This window comes from Meles meles, chromosome 4, assembly GCF_922984935.1.
Source record: "Meles meles chromosome 4, mMelMel3.1 paternal haplotype, whole genome shotgun sequence".
Classification (NCBI taxonomy): Eukaryota; Metazoa; Chordata; class Mammalia; order Carnivora; family Mustelidae; genus Meles; species Meles meles.
This window is the reverse complement of record NC_060069.1, coordinates 163,767,954-163,788,677: the sequence shown is the minus strand read 5'-3', so window position 1 is coordinate 163,788,677 and position 20,724 is coordinate 163,767,954. Positions and strand designations below refer to the sequence as shown.

Sequence of the window (20,724 nt, the reverse complement as noted above, 5' to 3'; positions counted from 1 at the left end):
CAGACTACACCCCTGCCGCCCCCGCTGGGGGGCGCAGCCCAGGGAGCCTACCAGGCCGGGTGCTGCAGGACGTCTCTGCCGTCGAAAGAGAAGATGCGGGCCCCAGGCTTCAGCTGGCCCTCGGAGCCCGAGAACAAGGCTTCCCAGCTGGGGAACAGCTCCTCATCCTGGGGAGAGAAGCGCACTGGGCCTTATTCCCTCCCTGGAGATGTCCTGCAGAGGCAGGCCGCCTCTCACGGCCCCTCCCTGGCCTGGCCCCCATCTGGGCCTGAGGAGCACACAGTGGTGGACGGAGGCGGAGGCGTGCGGGCCGTCGAGCCCCCCAGCAGCATTTCCAAGCCCGAGCTCCGAGAAGGCTGCATGCGCAGGCCTGGCCCTGCGGCTCAGGGGGTCCGGCCCTGCGGGAGGCTCCGGAGGGCCCCCAGGGCGGCCGCACTCACCCTGAGGTTGACGATGGGCACGCCGGTGCGGTCGGCTCGGCGCACCACGCTGTAGAGGTCCTGCAGCCGCGAGGACAGGAAGGCGCGGAAGGTGCCGGGCAGCCCGGCGGCGCGTGCCTGCTGGAAGCACTGGAAGTCCGCCCCGCGGATGCCGCGCAGGCCGCCCGGCTGGGGGCTGTTCAGGGCCACCAGGTGCAGCTGCGGGGGAGCCACGGGGTCAGCCGTTTCCCCGGGTCCGAGCGTGCCCCGTGCTGGGGGTCCCGGGGTCCGGAGTGGCCCCCACCAGCCACCACCCCTGCCCAGCGCCCTGGCAAGTCCCTGTCCTTCCCTCCACCAGAGACGGCCGGAGGGCAGGTCCCAGGCCTGAAGAACCCTCCCGGCAGCCCCAGGAGCCCCTGCCGGCCGAGGGCTGGCATCCGCACGGGCCGCTCACCACCGGCTGGTAGTCCTGGTGGGTGTGGCTGTGGGTGGGCCCGCTGGTGGGCCGAGGCGGCTGGAAGTGCCGGTAGGAGCCGTGGTGTGGGGCCCCGGGGTAGGGCTGGGGGTCGGGCAGACGCGGGGGGCTGGCCAGGATGTCATCTGCCCGCCAGGGCCGCACCGTGGAGTGCGTGAGCTCCCGCCGGGGGTACGGGTTGCCCGCAGGGGGCTGCAAGGCGGCCACCTCGTTGTCCTGCAGACAGACAGGCAATGGCCAGGGCCCGGTGCTCCTGCCTCGGTGGGCGGAGCACCAGCTGCCTGTCTGGGACCCGCTTCGCCTGCACCCGGGCAGGTGGGGGGCTGCTCGGTGGACCCACTGGCCCTGGGGTGCCCTGGAGAGTTAGGGCGGGAGTCTGGCCAGCCTGATGCCAGCAGTGGTCACCTGGGCCACACCCCTGGCCTTCCCGCCCCTCCTCACCCCTGCACAGACACCAGCTCTCCCCTCCCAGGCCCTGCTCCACCCCAGCTCAGGCGACCTGCACCCCGTCCAGTCCCCAGCAGTACCGGCGGCCTCAATGCACCGCCTCGGCCTCGGCCTGTATCCCGGTGCCGTTACCGGGTACCCACACTAACGATCTAGAAGCACGTAAATGGCCCATTCCCCACCATGTCCACCACCTGTCCCCCTGCCCCTGAGCTCCACGGGGCCCCGGGCCTGCGTGTCCCTGTCTGAAATGGTGCCTGGCACACGGGAGGGCCCAGGACCAGGCTGCATGAATGAACGAATGCGGGAGTGGACCCGCTGGGCTCTGAGCGGACAGACTGGCAGAACCTGGGACACACACCCCCTACGGCAGCCTCCGCCCCGGACCGTTGCAGAAGAGCCCCAGCGGCAGGAAACCCAAATATCCCGGACCCCCCAGGGGTCCATGTCTGAGCCCAGCACCCTCGCAGGGAGGCGAGCGTGGCCCGAAGGGAGGCAGCCTCGTGGTCTGTGCACCCCTCCCACTCCCCGCACCCCGGGGCCCCGGAGCCGCTGCCGTTGGCCGTGGAGAGGAGACGGCTCCTTACCGTCCCGCGTGGCAGTGGCGTCCGTGCCTCCAGCTGGAAGAAAATGCAGGGGTTACCCCACCGACCCCCAGTGCTTGGCCCCGCACCCTCCCCGGCAGCGCCTGGCACACACCACCTTCCAGGCGTTTACTTTCGAAAGTGGGAGGGTGGCGCCCGGATGAAGCATCTGCCTTGGCTGGGATCATGATCCCGGGGTCCTGGGATCGAGCCCCACGCCGGGCTCCCTGCTCAGTGCGGAGCCTGCTTCTCACTACCCCCTCGTCCCCCCTCATGCTCATTCTCTCAAATAAGTAAAAATCTTAAAAAAAAAAAAAATACACAGGAGGGTCACTTCTCGGTGAACCGTAAACTCCAAAAAACAGTCCATTCGCTGAAGAGTAAAGAAGCGTTGAGAACAGCGCCGTCTGCCACTCGCCCCATGAGGCATCCGCCGCTCAGGCCTGCCCCTCACGCGCGCTCCCCCGAACCCCACCGCACTGCAGGCGGCCCCGGGAACGCGCTCTGCCCCCTCGTGCGCGGGGAACTCACCAGCACCTTCCGCAGCCCGCCGCGGACCCGGACGTACAGCTCCTCCCTCTCGGCCACGAAGATGAGCCAGCCCTCCGGCACCTCGGGCACCTTGTCCAGCATGGTCTGGTACGTGGCCCAGATCCTCACCTGCCGGGAGCCCGACCCGGTGGGTCCCCATCCTGCAGGCTCGCGGGCGTCCCTTTCTCCACGAGGCTGGTCCCCGAGAAGGCTCTGTGGGCTGGGGAGGCCCCCCGCGGGGAGGGCCGGACGCCAAGTCCCCACGTTCCCCATGAGCTCCTCTTACTGTCTGGACCCCCGAGCCCCCTGCTGCCCCTAGGCTCCAGCTTCCCCTTCGGAAACCACGTCTCGAGGCTACGCTGCCTTTGCCACAGGGGCAAAGCTGGGCCCAGCCCTGGGGGGCTCTGAAACTCCATCCGCCGTCGTCAAAGGGAAGGGCCAGGCCGGGGCAGGGAGCATCTGAGCAGACACTGGGAGGACTCTTACCCCGGAGGACGTGCCCATGGTTCCAGGGGGCCCGGGAGGCCCAGGTGGTCCTGGGGGGCCGGGAACGCTGATGGCTGCAGGAGAGAAACCAGAGACAGAGCTCATGGCCGCGGCTGCACCGCTGGGAACCCAGGCCCCCATCCCCTGCCAGACTTACTTTGCCGGTAAGGGCCAGGGAAGGAAGGGGGCCCTGGGGGACCCGGAGGTCCAGGGGGCCCAGGGGGTCCCTGACGCCCCTCGTGGCCGATGCCAGGGGGTCCCTGAGGTCCAGGTGGGCCAGGCTGGCCCCGAATGCTCTCTCCCTTGGGACCCTGGGGGGGGGGAGGGTCAACAAAACAGTAGACAGGAAAGCCTGAGGGGCGGGGCTGCAGTCTCCACGAGGTCCTGCAGGGGGCAGCTCCGAGCACCCCTGCCTCCCTCCCCGCCTCTTCCCTCCCCATGCCACAGGACCCGGGGGGCCCGGGAAACCTGGCTTCCCACACCGCGCCCTTTGCTGAGATGGGGTCTGGGAACGCAGACGGGGGGCAGCCCTGACGGCCCTCCCTCCCCATCCGTCCCGGGGCAGAAGCTGTGGTCTGGGCTCCCGGGAGTCTCTTCGGGCGATGGTCCCAGAGGAAAGGTCAGTGCCAGCGGAAGAGCGGGCGTGATGGGCCGGGTGAGGGTCCCTCCTGCCCCTGCCCCCCGCTGGCTGGAGGTGCGCCCAGGCCACGTGCCTGCACCCCGAGAGTGGGACGAGAGCTGGAGGGGAGAGCTCGCGGGCACAGCCTGTGGGCCTCGCAGGCGTCCACGGCCGAGCGGCCCCTGCTGCGGCTCCGGCCCAGGACCCTGGGGCCCGAACTCTGGCACAGGCCGGGGAGCCCAGACTTACCGGAATCCCAGGGTAGCCTGGCGGGCCGGGGGGGCCGGGCACACTTGAGCTGAAGAATCCGCTGCCCCCGGGCTCACCCCGCTCGCCCTTCGGCCCAGGGTCCCCTCGGTCCCCCTTCTCCCCCTGCAGATGGAAACGCTGGTCTGAGACGGCCCGGCTGCCGCCACCGGCGTGGGGCAGGGCTGACCAGGAGGCCCGCGTGAGCGAGGCGAGGGGGCAGAAGTTTCCAGAGCCCAGGTCTGGCCTGACGGACGGGGCTCGGCTCCCCACGTCCCTGCACTGCCCGAGCCCTGCGGAACGCGAGGCGGGGGGGTGGGGGGGGGATGACACCCACCTTCATTTCAGCCTCCAGCGGGAGCAGGTCCAATGGGAACTGCCCTGCAGGGGAGAAGCAGGGGTGGGAGGGTAGTGAGCCCCGGCAGCGTGCCGCCCCACCTACGTCTTCCTCCCTCGCCTTCTAGAATTTCTGTTTCTGGGGGATTCCTGCCAACTTGGCCAGGTGCCCGGACCCCTGCCCAGAAGCCCCCCTGTGGGAGCCACCGTCCCGACCCCATTCTCCAAACGACACGTTTTTAGAATGTGTTTTTGTCAACGCAGGGTCGTTGATTTTTGTAAAGTCTCCTCCTGACGCGGTAAATCGACTGATTCTAAGGTTTGTCTGCACGTCCTTTCCGGTGGTCGATGTTCAAACAGGGGTTTCTGTAAAAATGGACGTTTTATTCCTTCCTTCCCAAAAACACCCAGCAGGGACTCCGCTCCCAGCTTCCTGCCGTGCTGGGACCCCTGTGGCGGCCAGGGTCAGAGGTCAGAGGGCCAGAGGCCCGGGCGCCCCCCAGGAGGGCGGCCCTTCCGCGCTCCGTCTGGCAGGGGGCACGCCAGCACCGGGGTCTTCTCTGCGGCCTGGACCGAACCTTCTCTTCCCCAAGGTCACTTTGCTCTCGTCCTCTGACTTCTGGAGCTGGGGCTGAAACACCGGTGCACCTGGGGCTGCGACGTCCCGAGCCGTTGAAACATGGCGGCTGGGTGAACCCCGGGGGGCTGGGGCCAGGGGGCCCATGGCCGCTGCAGACGAGGGCGGGGAGCCCCTCACCACCTTCCGTTCCGGTGTCTGAGCCCGTGTGCTTCCTCCGCGTCTGGAACGTGCAGCCCTGATGCAGACTTCCTGCTCACTCGTGCCTCGCGTGGCCCATGGGCTGCAGACCGGGCCCCAGAGGACCCTGTGGTTGCCGGGCGGTGACCTGCCCAGCGGTGACCTGCCGACAGCCGCTCCTCCTCCCGCCTGAGCCGCTCTTCCGAGCTTGGTCCCATCGCTTGCCGGAAGCCCCACACCCCCCGCCGCGACGACTGCTGTCCCCCCAGGCCTGTTCTTGACCTCGCGAAGGCGTGTTGCTGGGCACAGAGGTCCGGGATTGCTGTGTTTTCCTGGTGGGCTTCCCCCTTCCTCCATATGAACAGTTTCTTAGAATTTCTGGCAACGCTTCCTGCCTCCAGATAGACCCGTGTGACCTCTTCCTCGCACACACGCACACTTCTGCACACACACCAACGCACACATGCACGCACACAGGCACGGGCGCACACAGGTACACGCAGGCGCACACGGGCCTGGTCGGCCTCCCCCGGCTCCCTTCCCCGCAGAGGCCTGCCCGTCCTCCCGCGGTCAGCAGGCGTGTCCTCACGCTGCCGAGGTCTCCGCTGAGCGGCGTCCGGTTTGGTTCTCAGCCGGCTGACGGGTCTCTGCTGTGACTGCCGTCGCCGCCGTCCTCACGGGTGGTGCCCGACTGCTGCTGCCACCGTGTACCAGCCCGCCGGCTCCGCGCCGTCTCCCTCCTCTCCGCCTGCTCCCGGTGCAGGTGTCCCGGGGCGGGCCTCCCGCGGGTCAGCTTCGGCGGCGCCCTCGTGCTCCGTTCTCGGCTCGTCCCTGAGCCAGCAAGGCGCGTCCCGACTTGAGTCTGGCGCGGCCGAGGGCCGCCTGCTCCGGGCGGCATCGCTTCCCTCCGCGACGTGTCGCTGGCGTCACCGCCATCTCCCTGAAGTCCCCGCGGTCCCGCCAGGGTTGGTCCCGGGACAGCCTCGTGGCTCCTGCTTCTTGGCCCCAAGGGGCGTCTCACAGCTTCGCGGCTTTTCCGCCTCCTGGAGCCTCTCCCGCGTCTCTCGTCCCGCCGGGAGTCCGGTCTTGACGGTTGTGTGAAGGACTCCGAGTCTCCCCGTAGTCTCGGAAAACCCTTGGCGCCTTCACACCCTCTCCTGCCGGTGTCCCCCGCCCCAGCCCTGGCCGCGGCTCGGCGCGGACCTCCCCTCCCCTCGCTCCCTCGCCTGTCCCACGCAGAGTCCTGGGGTCCGGCTCTCCCAGAGCGGAACAGACGCGTCCCACGGGTCCATCTCCCTGCGGACGCCGTCCCCTCCCCCTGCTGGAGCACCTGTGCCCTAGGTCGCCGCCGCCCTTGGCCTCCCGGGGCCTGTCTCGCCGGCCATGTGCCCTCCCTCTTGCGTTCTGATCTGTTCTGGCCATTTTGTTCTCCTGCTCAGCCTCACTCAGTCCTAGTCTCCGCAAGCTCCAGCAGCTCTCGAAGGAAACCCGGGGTTTCACCTCCGACCTGCCCTCACTCTGGGCTGCAGCCCCTCCATGGAGGTCCTGGCGGGCTCCCGACGTTCACGCTGTTCTCACGTTTCGTCCGGCAGTTAAGAACTTGGCAGAGGGTTCTCACCGCCCCAACCCCGGAACAGTCTGGCCGATGAGGGCTCCACACACCATCCCGGGACCCCAACACACCGGGCCCAGCCCTGCCCCTCAGCCCTGCCGCCAGGCCACCCCGGTGCCCCGCACCCAGGCCCGGCGCCACGGGTCCTGTCGGGCCCCGCAAGCCGGGGCGGGGCTCCTTCCAGCAGGCGGGCCGCGGGTCCACGCAGATGCAGCAGTGTTGGGGAGCCCCCCCCGGCCCAACGCCGCCCAGAGCACCCTCACCTGGTGGTCCTGGAGGGCCCACGTCTCCTTTGTCTCCCTTGGGTCCAGAAGGCCCCTGGAGCCCTGGAGGGACAGAGGTGCCGGCACCCGTCACGGCGTGTGTGACGAAGCCCTCCGGCCCCGCACCCCGGGGCAGTGTCGCACGGATCTAGGACACCTCGGGGAAGAGCTCCGCCCGAGGCTGCCCCGGGTGTGTGGCCGCTGACAGCAGGCGGGCCAGGAGCCAGTGCAGGCCGCGCTGTGTCCGCTGCGGACGGGCCTGGGAGGCCCCGGGAGGCCCCGCCAGCGGCTGTGACTGATCTGGATTCGACGTCCAGACTTCCTGCTGCCCCGGGAGCAGAGCGTCCCCGGGCACTCAGCGTCCCTGGGCACTCAGCGTCCTGCAAGGGGCCACCGCCCGCCCTCCCCAAGGCCCCGGGCGTCCTCACCTGGCAATCCTGGGGCTCCAGGGCGGCCGGACTCCGTAAAGGCCTGCAGAGAAGCCGCCAGTGAGGGAGGCCGTCTACGAGCAGGGCCGGCCCCCAGCCCCCACGCAGGCCCCCGAGCCCAGAGGCCCCGCCCTGCCGCAATGCCACACAGACACCCCCAGCAGGCAGCGAGGAGGAGAGGAAACCGAGCTTTGGGGTCGGCAGCCCTGCGTGATGGGATCTGGCCCTGCAGGTCACTTCGTGTGGCTGAACCTCATAAAGCAGCGTATGTGTCCCTCCAGGACCCCGGGGTGGGGGGATGCGGAGCCTTAGGCTCCTAGATCCAGAGAGCCCCGCCCTTCCCCAGCCTTCCTGCCCCGGCGCGAGGGGCCTGCCTGGCAGGTGGGCCTGGGTCCCCAGCAGCCAACCCGTCTGCCAGAAAGTGTCCGCCCCTCCCTGGGGGGTCGTTCCCCCGGAGTTCAGCCCCTCCCCCGGGGGTCGGCCCTGGGGGTGGGCCTGGCTCCGGCCTGTGAGGAGGAGGGAGAGGAGAGAAGTCGGGGAGCGGGACTCACGTTGCTGTCGTAGATGGGAACCCCAGGAGGCCCTGGGGGCCCTGGAGGCCCTGGGGGACCAGGTGGACCCTGCGCGGGGAGAAGAGCTCTGTCAGTCATGTTCCAGCCAGGCCCGGGAGGGGACCAGAGGGGCAGGTAGGGGCGCGAGCATTTCTCGAAGTCTCAGTGGAATCAGAAAACCAACGTGGAAAGCACAGAATCAGGAAGCGTCCCGTCTGCTCGTGGCTGCGGGGGCCCCGGGCACGGAGCCGTCCCTCTCAGAACGTCCCCTGGGACACGCGGAGAGGGTGACAGGACTGGGCAGGGGGCGTGCACCCCAAGGCGGAGTCCGTGGGTTTCCAGGCTCGAGGGGCAGCCCCAGAGGCCTGCGCCGGAGGCCAAGCTTGGCTGGGAACTGTCCCTGCTCGTGCACGGAGAGGGAGCCCGGCGCCGCCCGGCGGCCCGAGACGAGGGCTTCTTCTGAAAGTGGCCGGTGTCCTGGACCATGGGCGTCCGGAGAGACCAGGGACGGGTGAGGTGGTGCGCCATCCCCACCTGCCTGTGGTCACCCGCGTGCCCCGCCCGTGCCCCTGCCTCGGGGCCGGACCTCCAGGAGCAAAGTCACCCAGGGCGCCAGGCGGCTGGCTGGGCACCTGGCCATGGGGTCGTGAGCAGGTCCTGCGTGTGCCAGCAGGGACAGTTACAAACGCCCGAACTACCGAAGAAAAGCCCCGCTCGGAAGCCAGCAGAGGTGCTGAGGGTCACGCCGTGGTGTGGGGCGAAGGGAAGCCACCACGGGCAGGGGCGTGTTTGGAAGCAGCCGTGCTCTCTGAGAGCCACGCGAGGTCTCTGCCTGGCAGCGTGGGCGGATGTGTGTGTGCATGTGGGGACCTCGTGCCAGCGGGGTCACAGTGCAGGGAACTCCCTGCAGCCCTCAGTGTTCCAGACGCACTGTCCCTTGGGGGACACTCACCCTCACACCGAAGCCGACGCTGGAGTGTCCTGGCTCCCCTTTCTCCCCCTTCAATCCGTTCATCCCGGGGCGACCCTGCGGCAGAGCACGGGGTAGGGGGCTCCTGGCGCTGCCTCCCACCTGGCCTCGCCCCCCAGGGTTCCCCCCAGGATCTCCCCGAGAGCCAGACGCTCCGCCCCGGACACCCATGAGCTGGGCATCGCTGGGCTTTGTCCTGGAGACAGGTGTCCTCATGCAGGGACGGTCCCCGGGGCAGGGCATAGGGAGGGCCTGGGGTCCTCTCCCCTCCCCCATGCTGCCCACACGCGGCATGAAATCCCAGGTCCTTACCGGCCGCCCGGGGAAGCCAATCTCTCCCTTGTGCCCGGGACGTCCATAGGGACCCTGCAGAAAGGAGCAGCCGCCTTCCAGATGGGCAGAGAGCAGCCCCCCCTGTGGCCCCCGCCCGCCACCTGCCCCCACGTTTGACAGGTGTAGCTGGTCTGCTCGGGCCGCTCGGCAGCCGGGCTGTGACCTGCGCCTTTGGGGCCTGCATGTCCTCGGACACTGCGCATGCGTGTTCGCTGGGGGGGGGGGGGCTACTCACCGGGGGTCCTCGGAAGCCAGGCTCTCCCTGAACGGAAAACCAGAGGCACCGTCAGACAGTAGCAGGCCGCCCCCCACCCGGCAGCGTCCTTGGGGCTGTGGCGACACCAGGGAGGGGAGGATGCGGCAGCAGGCAGCGCGCTCTGGGCTGGGGGCATGGAGGAGGCCCACCTGGGGGCCACCCGACCTCGGGGCTGGCAGAGTCCTCTGGGCCGGGAGATCCAGGGTCCCACAGCCAGAGAGCCTTTGGGGCCCCCGTAGGACTGCCCCCCGCACCCACCAAATCCCGATCCAGTCACCCCCGAGACCCTCAGAGCCTGTCGGGGGGTGGGGGACCAGGGGCACAGCCCCTCAACCCACTCTGAGCCTCCTAAGGGAGAAAGGCTGGGACCCCACGGCAGCCACAGCCTGAGGGATGGCTGCATCCTCAGGGCGGGGCATGTCCCACAGGCGAGGCCTGGACTGGGCACCCCTCCCCACCCCGAGTCCCCAGCCCGTCTGCAGGGTAGGCTCAGCTGACAGGCAGGGGAGAATCAGGGGCTGGCGGTGGTGGCCAGGCTGGGCAGGCCAGGCTCTGCAGGGCTCGAGGTCCTTCCCAGTGTGGCTGTGACCGAGGGACAGACAGGAAAGGGCCAGGGGCCCAGGCTACGAAGTTCCTGGAACCCTGCTCACGAGCGGCTCTCATGTGGGGGCAGGAACTGGCCCCTCTCGGGCCCTTCCACAGCCCCTGGCAACGCCCCTCCCCCGCCTGGTTGAAGGTGGGTGGTCTCAGGGACCCAACTCACCTTGGCCCCTTTCTGGCCTGGCGCCAGCATGCTGCCATCGGGGCTGAAGACCGGGCCGGGCTCGCCCTTCTCACCCTGGAACGGCATGGGGGACAGGCATGAGGCCGGCTCTGGGGGACTCCCCTCCCTGCGCTGTGGGGTGGGGGAGCCTCCACGGGCCACGTGAGGTCAGAACAGGTCACGTGCTTCACACGCTCCTGGCCACAGGTCATGTGTCCACCCCTCCAGGGTCATGGCGGGGGCGGTCCCTGGGCAGCTGGCGCCCGGGCCTCTCACCTTGGGTCCTGGGAGGCCCTGCTGGCCTTTTGAGCCCAGATCTCCCTTCGGCCCAGCCGGTCCCTGTGGGGAGACAGACAGGCGTGAGGGCCACATGAGGGAGCCTGTCCCACCACGGCTGCCTCCTGGTCCTGAGTCAGGCGGAGGAGGGCCCGCGACATCTCGCCCGAGAACCCCACCCCAAGCCTCCACCCTGGCCCTGGGGGGCTTCTGCTCAGGACCCAGAGGGTTCCTCAGCTCTGCGGGCGCCCTCCACCCCTGGGCTTGCCAGGGGCCCCCGGCCGGTGCAGGACAGAGAGAGAGGCCACTTACGGGAAAGCCCGCGAACCCTGGCCGGCCCTGCAGGAGAGAGGGACGGGTCAGCGCAGGGGGCGGGGGGCGAGGCCAGTCAGCGCGGGTTGGGGGATGGGTCGGCGTGGCGGGGGGGCGGGGGGTGCGGGGTGGCACTCGACGCGGGCTGCGGTCCCCACCAGGACGGCACACGTACCTCGGGTCCAGGCACGCCGGCCCGCGCTCTCTGTCCGCACGCCGGAGAAACACGGAACCCAGGAAAGAAGGAAAAGACGGGTTTATGACAAAAGTCCACTCCTCTTACGGGACCCACAGAACCGCACAGAAACGCGGTGCAAGAAAAACTGCCTTCGATCGTCCTCCAGGCGCTGGCCTCGAGGTCCCTCGGATCCGAGGGGAAGCCACATGCTGGGAGCCTGCCCCGCACCGGAGAACCTTCCGGAGACCCTGGGGCCGGGGCCAGCCCCCACCTCCGTACTGGCTTGGGGCTGGAGCGGACCCGCCAGCGTCGGCAGCGTGCGAGCGCGGGACTGGGGACCCCGACGGGGAGGCCCTGTGAGGCCTGGCGGGAGAGGCCTTGTTCCGTCTCGATTTTCCGCCACAGAACTTCCGTTTCTCTCTGGACACACAACCCCGTACTTTCTTCCTCTTAGATAACGTGGAAGTATCGCCGGAATGAGACACAGTCATGGGTTCTGAGTAGAACCGACAGACCGTAAACCCTGGCGTCTTTGGGGGTCCCCCCTGGGTGGGGAGAGCCGGCGGACCCCCCACGGGGTCCAGGTTGGGGCTGCACCGGCTATAGCCAGTGCTGGCGGGGGGCAGAGTGGCGGCCCCCCCAGGCCTCGGAAAGGGCTCTCGGAAGACGGCTTCGGCGTCCTTACATCCTGCTCCGACAGGTAGACGACAGGCCCCGGGGGTCCGGGGGGTCCGGGGAGGCCGGGCTGTCCCACTCCGTCCCTCCCTGGATCGCCCTGGAAGAGAAAGCCTGTGTCCAGCACTTAGATTGCTTGTGGGGTCTCTGGACGGGACCCGCACGCCCACCGGCTGTGAGGAGGTGCCTGGGGCCGGGCCCTGAGAGCCCCCCACCCCAGCAGGTTCCAAGCCAGGACCCCAGATTTGAGGGGTTTGCCCCAAGTCTCTGAGGCCACGTAGGTGGCAGGGGCGGGGACAGCCCCAAGGCCTGGACATGCACCTGCTCTGCCTGGGGACCCAGAGCCCCAACTCACTTTCTCTCCCTGGATCCCTTTTTCTCCTTTGGGTCCCTGCAGAGATGAAAAGGAAACGGGTCAGAACCTGATCTCCCTCCCTGGAGACCCCAGAACCCCAGCACAGGCTCCGAGTGAAGACATAGAGAGTTCTTCCTTCCTGGGCAAGGGGGTGAGCCGGGCCAGCCCACGGCCCATGGGGCCAGGGTCTGCACCCCTCGGGGTACACAGAACTGGTCAGGAACCCCCAGAGACCATACCGAGGCTCTGGCTTTATCAGAGTAGCTCCTGTGGGGCAGTCCCCCCATCGCAGTCCTGGGGAGCCACCACCTGGGGGACGGTCCCCCCATCGCAGTCCTGGGGAGCCACTCACCTGGGGGACGGTCCCCCCATCGCAGTCCTGGGGAGCCACTCACCTGGGGTCCAGCTGTACCCTCTCTGCCAGGGAGGCCGGGGAACCCGGGAGTTCCGTCGGCCCCGACTTCTCCCTGTATCCAACACAGGGAGAGACGAATGTCAGCCCACTCCCCAGTGAACCCTGGGGCCAGGGGGCTGAGAAAACCAGGGCTTCTGCAGGTCACCAGCTCACACCCCAAGGGCGATTCACCCCAGTGGGCCTCCAGCATCCTCCTTAGGAGCCCCAAGAGGCAGAGAAGGGGAGGGGACCATGGTTGGACAGACTCTTGTGGTTCCCAAGAGTCACACCTTAGAGCTGGGAGGAAGCCTGTCCTGGGGTGGGGGTGTGTCCTGGGGTGTCAGGGGGCAGGTGTCCTGGGGCAGGGATGTCCTGGGGGGGTCAGAATCCTGGGGTGTCCAGGGGGTGGGTACCCTTGGGACAATCCTAGACTCTAAGGAAGGCAGGCTGAGGCCAGACAGCACAAGGAAAGACCAGAGGAAGAATGACCCTGGGTCTGGCCTTGAAGGTCACTGCATCCAAACCTCATCCTTAGTCCCTTGGCTCCAAGGGGACAGGGCGATGGGGCAATGGGACCCCTCCCTGCTCTGACTGGAGCTGGTAAAGACCCCTGACTCCCTGAACCCGAAAGAAGGCTCTTCCTTACCTTGGCGCCCGGTGGGCCGGTTACTCCACGATCCCCCTAGAGTGGGAGAGGGGCCCGTGAGCGTGGAGCGCAGCAGCCCACCCCCTGGCCGCGCCAACCCTCTCCCTCCTCCAGGACGGAGGGAGGACTAATGATGCCGGGGCCTCGCACGGACCCCTCCCTGCCCCATCCAGAGCGGGGGCCCCAGGGGCCGCGGGGAGCTGTGTGGGCACTGTGAGCTAACGCCGTGGCCTGGACTACTCCGGAAGCTGGGCCGTCCGCTTGCTCTAGGGAGCTCCATTTTTAAAGAAGGCGAGAAACTGTGTCTTTCTAAAACGCGACCTTCTGAGACATCCCAAAGTTTGGCAAATCAAACAAAACCTTCTATAGCAACATCCATCAGAGGAGCATTCCAGAACATCCTAGACTGGACCCCTGTATGCCCTCAAACCCATGTGTCTGGGGGGCCACGGAGTACCCGTGGGGGGCGCTCCTAGGGATCCCTCCCCCCCGGCCCCCCATGGGGAGTGTGGGGGCTGGTGGGAGCAGGGAGTGAAGCAGGGAGGTGGGAAGAGTCCCAGGGCGGTCACCCCACTGCCCCAGAGTCTGCGGGGCGTGGGGGGCAGGTTCCGTCACCTCCCCAGGCCGGCAAGCACCCTCCGGTGTGCAAAGGCAGGGACCACGCGGCTTCTGAAGGATGCCTCCAACCCCACAGGGAAGCTCGGGGCGGGTGGTGACCGTCCCCTGCCATCAGGGCTTCCCCGAGTTCACAGATCGCCCAGGGCGAACTCCTGCTACTCCCCCAGTGGGGAGGGAGGGTGTGCTCACTGACCTTGACCCCGGGCGGGCCGGCGGGTCCCTGTGGGACAGAGAAGGAAAGTAGCCTGAGGTCCTGCAGGGGGGCTTCCTCCCACAGGTGTCGGCAGGCCCGGGCAGCCCCAGGAGCGATGGTCTGTTCTGGGCACCATCTGAACCCCTCAGGCAGCACGCGGGTGACCGGGGCTGGTGAGCCTGGTGCCCTCCATGGGCGATGGCCGCCGTTTGATGGGAGTGACGGGTCACGCCCTCGAGCAGTCGGGCCACCGCCCATGGTCCCGCCCCAGGCACGGGCTGTACAGCTTTGCTGTGACCCCTCCAGGGTCTCCGTGCCCTCCGCGGTCATAAAACAGCCCTGCCGACCCCTCCAGGGTCAAGGGCATTGAATCTGTGTACTGGGGTCTAGGACCCATGCCCCTGAGACCTCGCTGCCACCTCCCGGCGGGTCCCTCTGCCCTCGGGTCACAGCAAGAATGACCTGTCACCTCTTGGATCACACCCGCGGGAGGCCCAGGCAGCTCACTGAGCCCAAGACCAGGGGCTTCTATTAGTAAAAGACACCAAATTAAAGGGCAAACAGCTCACCAGGGGACTCCTGTCCGCCAAGAGAAGATTCTCCTTAACGTTCCCAGCGGCTCACCCTCGCCAGGTGGGGTCTGGGCCCATGGTGGACGCTGGCTGAAGGGCGTCGGGCACCCGGTGGCCACGACCGAGGCACTGCCCACCCCCAGGACATGCCCCTCACCTGTGCTAAGTCCTGGGCCTTCCAGGGCACCAGCAGCTCCCGCCAAACCCAGGCCTGACCCACACACATGTTAACAGCAGAACGAGGTGGGATTTCACGGGAACATGCTCGTGTTCACTGAAAAAATTCTAGTCCGGTCAAAAGTCTATTCCGTCCCCAAGTCGGAGCCATGCGGAGGCTGGAGGACGCTACTTCCCAGAAAGGCCCGTCTTTCAGGGCTCACTGTGCCCCCGTCCACTCACTGCACCCCCGGGGCGCTTTCCCACGTGCAGAGTCCGCTCCTGTCCTAAGGGCCCGAGTGTGGACGGGGCCAAGTGCCAGCGGGCTGGGCCCGGGGACATCCCCTCCCCGAGAGCCGAGTGAGCCCCGCGGGGACAGTACCTGCGGCCCGCTGGCTCCCTGAGCCGTCGACCAGAAGGGTGCCCCGGAGCCTTCCATGTCGTCCTGCAGAGAGCACAGGAGGGCGCCTGGGCTAGGGTCTCTTACAGGAACAGCCCCTCCTCGAGCCAGCCCCCGGCACAGACTCGGCCGTAGCGAGTGCGGTGGGTGCCGAGGGCCGAGGAACCCCGGTTTCTGCTCTCGTCCCGCGGAGCAGCCTTCCCGCAGCGTGCACCGGACACGGTCGCTGAGCAGGGACCGCACGAGGAAACGGGCGGCGGCTCCTTCCCACGGCCCACGGGTCCACCGTGCGGCACCGTCCAGGCGCTGCCACGGGCGGGAGTCGGGCAGGGCTGTGAACAGCCTGCGCCCGGGGCTCGGACGGGGGCTCGGACGGGGCTGGAGACGCTGCCACTCGGGGCGCGGTGCCCGGGGATGTCTGGGGGCGGCAGCCACTGGTACTCACAAACCCCGCGGCGAGTCCTGGTCCTGGTGGGCCGGGGGGGCCAGGGGGCCCTGGTGGTCCGGCTGGTCCGGGGGCTCCTGCCAAGCCATTCTCCCCAGGAGCGCCAGCGGGGCCGGGGTCACCCTTGTCTCCCTGCACAGGTGGGGAGACAGGATGTTCCCACTTCCGGCGGAGCCCTGAGAAGCCGCGGCCTCCCCGTGCCCCGCTTTCCTCGCGGGCTCCCTAACCCCCGAGGAGCCCCCCGAGAGCGGAGTTGGACGAGCACACGCAGCAGCCCCGCTCCTGCTCCGACTCTGGGAGCCGACTGCATCCGGGCCACACTCGAGCCCACGAGGGTGACCGGGACGACGGCCTGGGAGGCCTTGGGCTCTCCCTCAGAAGCCGTTACTGCCGCCGGCGCCCCGCCAGACTCTCCCGTGTCCCCGCCAACGTGGGCGTGGCCACACCGCCACGGTCTCTCCCGTGTCACGTGAGCGGAAGCGATGTGCACCCCTGGGACCCACGGGACGTAGAGACGGAAGGAGCCGAGGGTCCCCGCGACCGGACGCCGGACCCCAACTGTGAGCGCAGCAGGACACACGCTATCGGCCGCGCCAGAGAAGTGGACAAAGTGAGACGAGGCCGGGACCCCTGCAGACGCACACGCTGAGACCCCCCCTCCAGGTCTGGGGCGAGGTGGGGGCATGTGGGGCCAGAGCACGTGGGGGGGCGTGCAGGCGCAGGAGGGCCTGAGCAGCCGGGACACCCCTGAGGGCGCCTGGGTCCCAAGGGCCCGGGGCCTGCAAGTGTGCGAGCAGGGTGGGGGTGGGGCGCCGAGGCAGGGGGTCCCCTGCAGAGGGCTGGGCTCAGGGCAGGGGCCGTCCTGAGGCAGTTTAACAAAGACTCAGTTCTGACGTATTCGCGCCCTGACCTGAGGGCCAACCTCAGCAGAATCGTAAAGTCTGCTTCCCTGGTTTTAGTCTTGGCGCCTTCCGGTGCCATTAGACCAGCTTGGCCGGTACCTTCCACCCTTGAGGAGCTTCTGTGTTAACGTCTGTGCTCGGGCGTCCCCACCCGCGCTGACCTCTCCTATTTATTTGTCCAGCCTCCCACCCAGCGGACGGCCACCGTGTCATCCGTACCTTAGGTCCCGGGGCGCCCGCGTCGCCCTGCAGGAGAGAGACGACCATCACTCGAGGCAGAAGATGGGCAGCCGGCGAGCGGGGCAAACGGTTTCACCCATTTCATCCCGACCCACAAGGTCACCATCACTGAGCCAACCTCGTCCTGCGCGGCGCCCGGGAGACAGGCTCGGGCGCTCTGGGGGTGCCCTCCCGGCCCAGCACACCTGCGGGGGTGCCGTCCCCACCCCGTGCCGGGCGGGACGAGGCTCGACGGGGAGGGGGGATGATGGCCGCCGAGACCCCTCTCGCCCAGCCGACCCCACGGTGAGGGCCCCGAGCACAGCGGATCACAGACCACGCCCCTGCTCAACCCCACGCCGCCGGGCGCGCACAGAAGGGTCGCACGGATGACGGCCGGCCGGCATCCCCACCCTGGAAACCCCAGCTGTAACTGGAATTTAAACCTGAGACAGAACTTCCAAATCAAGTGTCAGTCTTATCAAAACCCCAAACCCCTTCGTCCGCTCGTTTCTGTAGGAAACACTCGGCCTGGCATCCGGAATTGTTGCGTTGTTCTCGGCCAACTCCAGAGGCCACCGGCCCCCACCGTCAGGCCCCTGGCAGCTTCGACAGATGGCGGACGGTGGCCACATGCCAGAGTAAGGCCACCTGCCCTGTGTGGCCTCTTTTGGTGTTCCCGTGCACGTAGGTCCATGCCCCCGCACACTTACGGGGCTGCCTTTCTGGCCCGTCTTCCCTGGTCCCCCGTCTCTTCCTGGAGGGCCTGGCGGTCCCTGGGGAGAGAAAAGCAGAGTGTGGGGCCAGACGGAGCTCGGCCGCGGAGAAAGAGTCATGGGTTCACGGACGACTGTCTGGGCGTGTGCTCTCCCCGAACCCAGGCCGCGGACACTCCCCTGACGGGCCAGATCGCAGTGAGCAACAGACCCTGCCCGCGGCTCACAGGCCACACACAGCGGGTGCAGTTTTTACATTTCTTTCCTCTCCTCTGCCTTTGTTGGGGTTGCTCGAATACTGGAGGGAGGCAATGGTCACCCGCACGGGGCGGCGTGCCAGCCACGGGAGGACGCCATGTGCATGGAGCTCCGTCCAGAGCACGCTGCCGAGCAGATGCCACATGATGCCCACCGTGGCCCAACCCACCACGATAGCCCCACGTGTGGCATCGCTGGGTGCCTGGGCCCCTCTGTCCGTGGACTCAGGGGTATGGCCAGGCCGAGCCCGGGTGGGGACAAGGACAGGAGGGGCAGGAGGCAGGCCTTACCGGGGTGCCAGGAAGCCCAGGGGGCCCGTCCCGCCCGGGCACACCAGGGAGGCCGGCGGGTCCTGGCACGTCTGAGCTGTTCATCCCGAAGCGGCCTGGCTCTCCGGGCAGGCCTGGGACGCCTGGGGGCCCCGGGGGGCCGGGGAAGCCTCTGGGGCCCTGCACAGGGAGAACCACGGGGTGGTCACGGCTCCCAGCCCCTGCCACGGGATGGCCCCCACCCCCACGGGATCCCCATGCCACGGAGCCGGCAGGACCCGGGGACACTCACCCGGAGGCTCTCCAGGTCTCCGCCGAACCCGGACCCCTCCATGTCGATGAAGGTCTGGGGGGACAGACAGGTCACCGCGAGCCCGGGCCCTCCCAGTCGGCCGGCCCCTTGCCTGAGCTCTGTGGGTGGGGCTTGCCCTGGCCTGATGCTCCCCGCGAGCCCTGCCCACGCGGCCCACAGTTGGGAGGATCCGGCGAGAAGCCACAGCAGGAAGGGCCCGCAGCCTGCCAGACGGGAGGATCCAGAGCCCAGCAGGCCCCACGGACCCCTCCTCCCTGCGGCCCGGAAGGCAGGGGCCGACCCTCAGGCCTGGACGCCCTCTTGGGAAGTGGGTGAGTCTGAAGAAGCTGCTACAAAGCCAAGCCGGGAAGAGGTCCCTCGTCCTGGGGCGGCAGGGGGGCCCGTGCTGGGAGGGACCACAGCTGCCACTCACCAGCTTGTCATGCCTGAAGGAGGGTCCTGGTGGCCCTGGAGGCCCTTGGGGTCCTGGAGGTCCTCTCGGCCCGACCCCAGCGTCCCCCTGGGGATAAAAGAGAGCAGTTACGTCAGGGTGCATGGCCCTCGCTGCCTTCAGGGCTGGGGAGCCGGGGGCCCTGGCCCTCAGACGCTCACCTTCTCGCCCTTGGGGCCCGCGTCTCCCGGGGTCCCGGGGAAGCCCTGTGGCCCAGGGTCGCCCTGGAAAACAAAGACCAGCAGCTCGGTCAGGGAGTGGGCCCTTTGCCGTCGCAGACAGGTGGCTGGGCAGACAGCTGAGCCGGGAGGAGCCGCCGGAGGAGGAACACGTAACTGTGTTTTCCAATCAATCGTTAGACTCGTATTTTCTCGACAAAAGTTAAGCTGAATTTTCAAAGTAGCTTCATTTTGAAATCTGTGCCGAGTTGAGTTGACAGAGTGTCACAGGCACAAAGCCCGAAGGTCTCACACCAACGTGAGCGATAACGCCGGCTCTGGAAGAAAGGCCAACTTACCGGTCTCCCGTCTCCACCAGGATCCCCCTGGAATGAGTGAGAGAACCATGAGCCACAGAGTGACACCCCGTGCCCCGCCCCGATCTGAACACGGACCTGGAGCCACGGGCGGGCCGGGGCGGACCCAGAGAGCCTCCCTCCCCGCACGCTGTGGGCCGGTCCTGCCGGCGGTCGCCCCCGGCCTCCTGGCGCAGGGAGGATGTGGCCTCGAGGTCAGGGCTAGCCCGAGGTCGCCCTCCCAGGACCTACTGGTTGGCCACATCCCTCCCACCTGTCCCCTCCTGCCCCAGCCCATCACCCCGGCCCGGCTCAGCAAAGGTAGACTCACCGGCTCGCCGTCCCTTCCGGGGATGCCGTCCTTCCCTGGTGGCCCTGGGGGGCCGGGGGGGCCCTGCGGCCCGGGTACAGGCGGTGCCTCGGGGCTCCGCACGGCGGGACCCTGGGGATGAAGAAGCAAGTGCACAGGCCGAGGGGCCCATGGCTGCACCCTCCACAGTCCCGGGGACACACACAGGACACACAGCGGGTGCCGGTGCCAGCCCGGCCAGCCACACGCTCCTAGCACTGCGAGGGGCCGCTGGCCCCCGGGTGCAGTCCCAGGACAAGGACGGAAGGGGCAGTGCAGCCCTGGGAGCTGTGCCGGGGTCCCCCGTGCGTGCCAGAAGCACCGCCACCTGGGCTCGGGGAAGGGGCCTCACCTCTTCCAGGCCACCCCCGAGGCTCCAAACGCTCCCTGCGGTGACCATGTCCAAGCTGGGGAGGGTCCGAGCTGCGGGAGCAGAGGCGGCCGTCACACCCGGAGCACAGCCCGGCGGCACGTGGGGCTCACGGCCGGACCCAAGCTGCCTGCGGTCCCGGGACGCGGCCTGCCTGGAGCCCAGCTGTGTCCCCGCCGCACCGACGCGTGCGCACACACCCACACTCACCCGCGCACGCGCACACACAGTTCAGTGCACACCCGCACACGCGGCCTGTGGGCACACACTCGCCTATCGTACGCACACTGTCTCGCACACGTGCGCACACACGTTATTCCTTCTCTTGCCACGCCCGTAGCACTGGCTGCTTCATCGCAACCGTCCTCTAGAACGCCGCATGCCCCCAAGCACGAGGACGCCGTCCTACGCCAGGTGGTCACGGCAGGACGTCTCGTGCCGTTACACACGGGGACTGAACAGCTCGGACCGAAGCGTCCCCACTGGCCCCACGCCGTCCTCTGTGGCTTCTTCCTGGGGACGGTTGACGGTGGCCGTGCCAGGACCCCAGGAAGTGAGCTGCCCGTTGGCCAAGTCTGGCTCAGGAGGGCCCAGAGCTGCAGACGTTTCCCCAGAGCTCGGGGGCAACACCAGGCAGACAGAGACCCCAGAGCACAGGCCCCCGAGACACCAGCCACCGGCTCGCCCTGCTGATGCCAGGACGGGCTCAGGATGGGCACCTTCCCCTTTGTGACTGACAAGAAATTTGGGGGATGCACTAAGGCAGCTCCCCCAAACCTTCGTCCACTGGGGTCCGCACTGCCAGGCAGTTGGGAGGCCCGTTTGCCGAGGGAGGTTGGGAGAACGTTCTTCCCCTGCGAGGGAGGGGGATGAGTGCTCTGGCGGGTTCACAGGCAGTGTGTGGGGACCACGGGGGATCTGAGGCCCCTCAGCTAAGCAGGGACAGGTGCCCACACCATCCAGGGCCATACCGTCCCCCCTCCCCGCACCGGCACAGCTCTGCGGACCCTGTCCTGCATCCAGAAGGAATCTGAGCCATGTCCACACTGCACGGTGTGGGGTGCCAGCTAGAGCCCTTGACCACAGCC

The 20,724-nt window shown here is 68.3% G+C and overlaps 1 protein-coding gene across 6 annotated transcripts in view; it reads right to left on the bottom strand.

Moving 5' to 3' along the window:
* COL18A1 (collagen type XVIII alpha 1 chain) overlaps positions 1 to 20,724 on the bottom strand; it is a 79,803-nt gene that overhangs the window by 571 nt on the left and 58,508 nt on the right. For 5 of the 6 annotated variants that reach the window (XM_046003781.1, XM_046003775.1, XM_046003777.1 and 2 more), the window contains 35 exons: positions 19,619 to 19,689; positions 19,249 to 19,359; positions 18,921 to 18,947; positions 18,565 to 18,627; positions 18,386 to 18,472; positions 17,953 to 18,006; positions 17,682 to 17,840; positions 17,131 to 17,193; positions 16,418 to 16,444; positions 15,297 to 15,428; positions 14,834 to 14,896; positions 13,724 to 13,750; positions 12,913 to 12,948; positions 12,268 to 12,339; positions 11,873 to 11,908; positions 11,528 to 11,617; positions 10,840 to 10,869; positions 10,665 to 10,691; positions 10,353 to 10,415; positions 10,077 to 10,151; positions 9,293 to 9,319; positions 9,037 to 9,090; positions 8,707 to 8,781; positions 7,755 to 7,823; positions 7,204 to 7,246; positions 6,776 to 6,838; positions 4,145 to 4,188; positions 3,811 to 3,933; positions 3,100 to 3,253; positions 2,943 to 3,016; positions 2,457 to 2,585; positions 1,929 to 1,961; positions 874 to 1,110; positions 441 to 638; positions 52 to 167 (listed from right to left, as the gene is read on the bottom strand). In XM_046003781.1, the coding sequence (XP_045859737.1) occupies positions 52 to 167; positions 441 to 638; positions 874 to 1,110; positions 1,929 to 1,961; positions 2,457 to 2,585; positions 2,943 to 3,016; positions 3,100 to 3,253; positions 3,811 to 3,933; positions 4,145 to 4,188; positions 6,776 to 6,838; positions 7,204 to 7,246; positions 7,755 to 7,823; positions 8,707 to 8,781; positions 9,037 to 9,090; positions 9,293 to 9,319; positions 10,077 to 10,151; positions 10,353 to 10,415; positions 10,665 to 10,691; positions 10,840 to 10,869; positions 11,528 to 11,617; positions 11,873 to 11,908; positions 12,268 to 12,339; positions 12,913 to 12,948; positions 13,724 to 13,750; positions 14,834 to 14,896; positions 15,297 to 15,428; positions 16,418 to 16,444; positions 17,131 to 17,193; positions 17,682 to 17,840; positions 17,953 to 18,006; positions 18,386 to 18,472; positions 18,565 to 18,627; positions 18,921 to 18,947; positions 19,249 to 19,359; positions 19,619 to 19,689 (2,752 nt within the window). The remainder of the gene's footprint in view (positions 1 to 51; positions 168 to 440; positions 639 to 873; positions 1,111 to 1,928; positions 1,962 to 2,456; positions 2,586 to 2,942; positions 3,017 to 3,099; positions 3,254 to 3,810; positions 3,934 to 4,144; positions 4,189 to 6,775; positions 6,839 to 7,203; positions 7,247 to 7,754; positions 7,824 to 8,706; positions 8,782 to 9,036; positions 9,091 to 9,292; positions 9,320 to 10,076; positions 10,152 to 10,352; positions 10,416 to 10,664; positions 10,692 to 10,839; positions 10,870 to 11,527; positions 11,618 to 11,872; positions 11,909 to 12,267; positions 12,340 to 12,912; positions 12,949 to 13,723; positions 13,751 to 14,833; positions 14,897 to 15,296; positions 15,429 to 16,417; positions 16,445 to 17,130; positions 17,194 to 17,681; positions 17,841 to 17,952; positions 18,007 to 18,385; positions 18,473 to 18,564; positions 18,628 to 18,920; positions 18,948 to 19,248; positions 19,360 to 19,618; positions 19,690 to 20,724) is intronic. The other variant, XM_046003776.1, reaches the window with a different exon arrangement.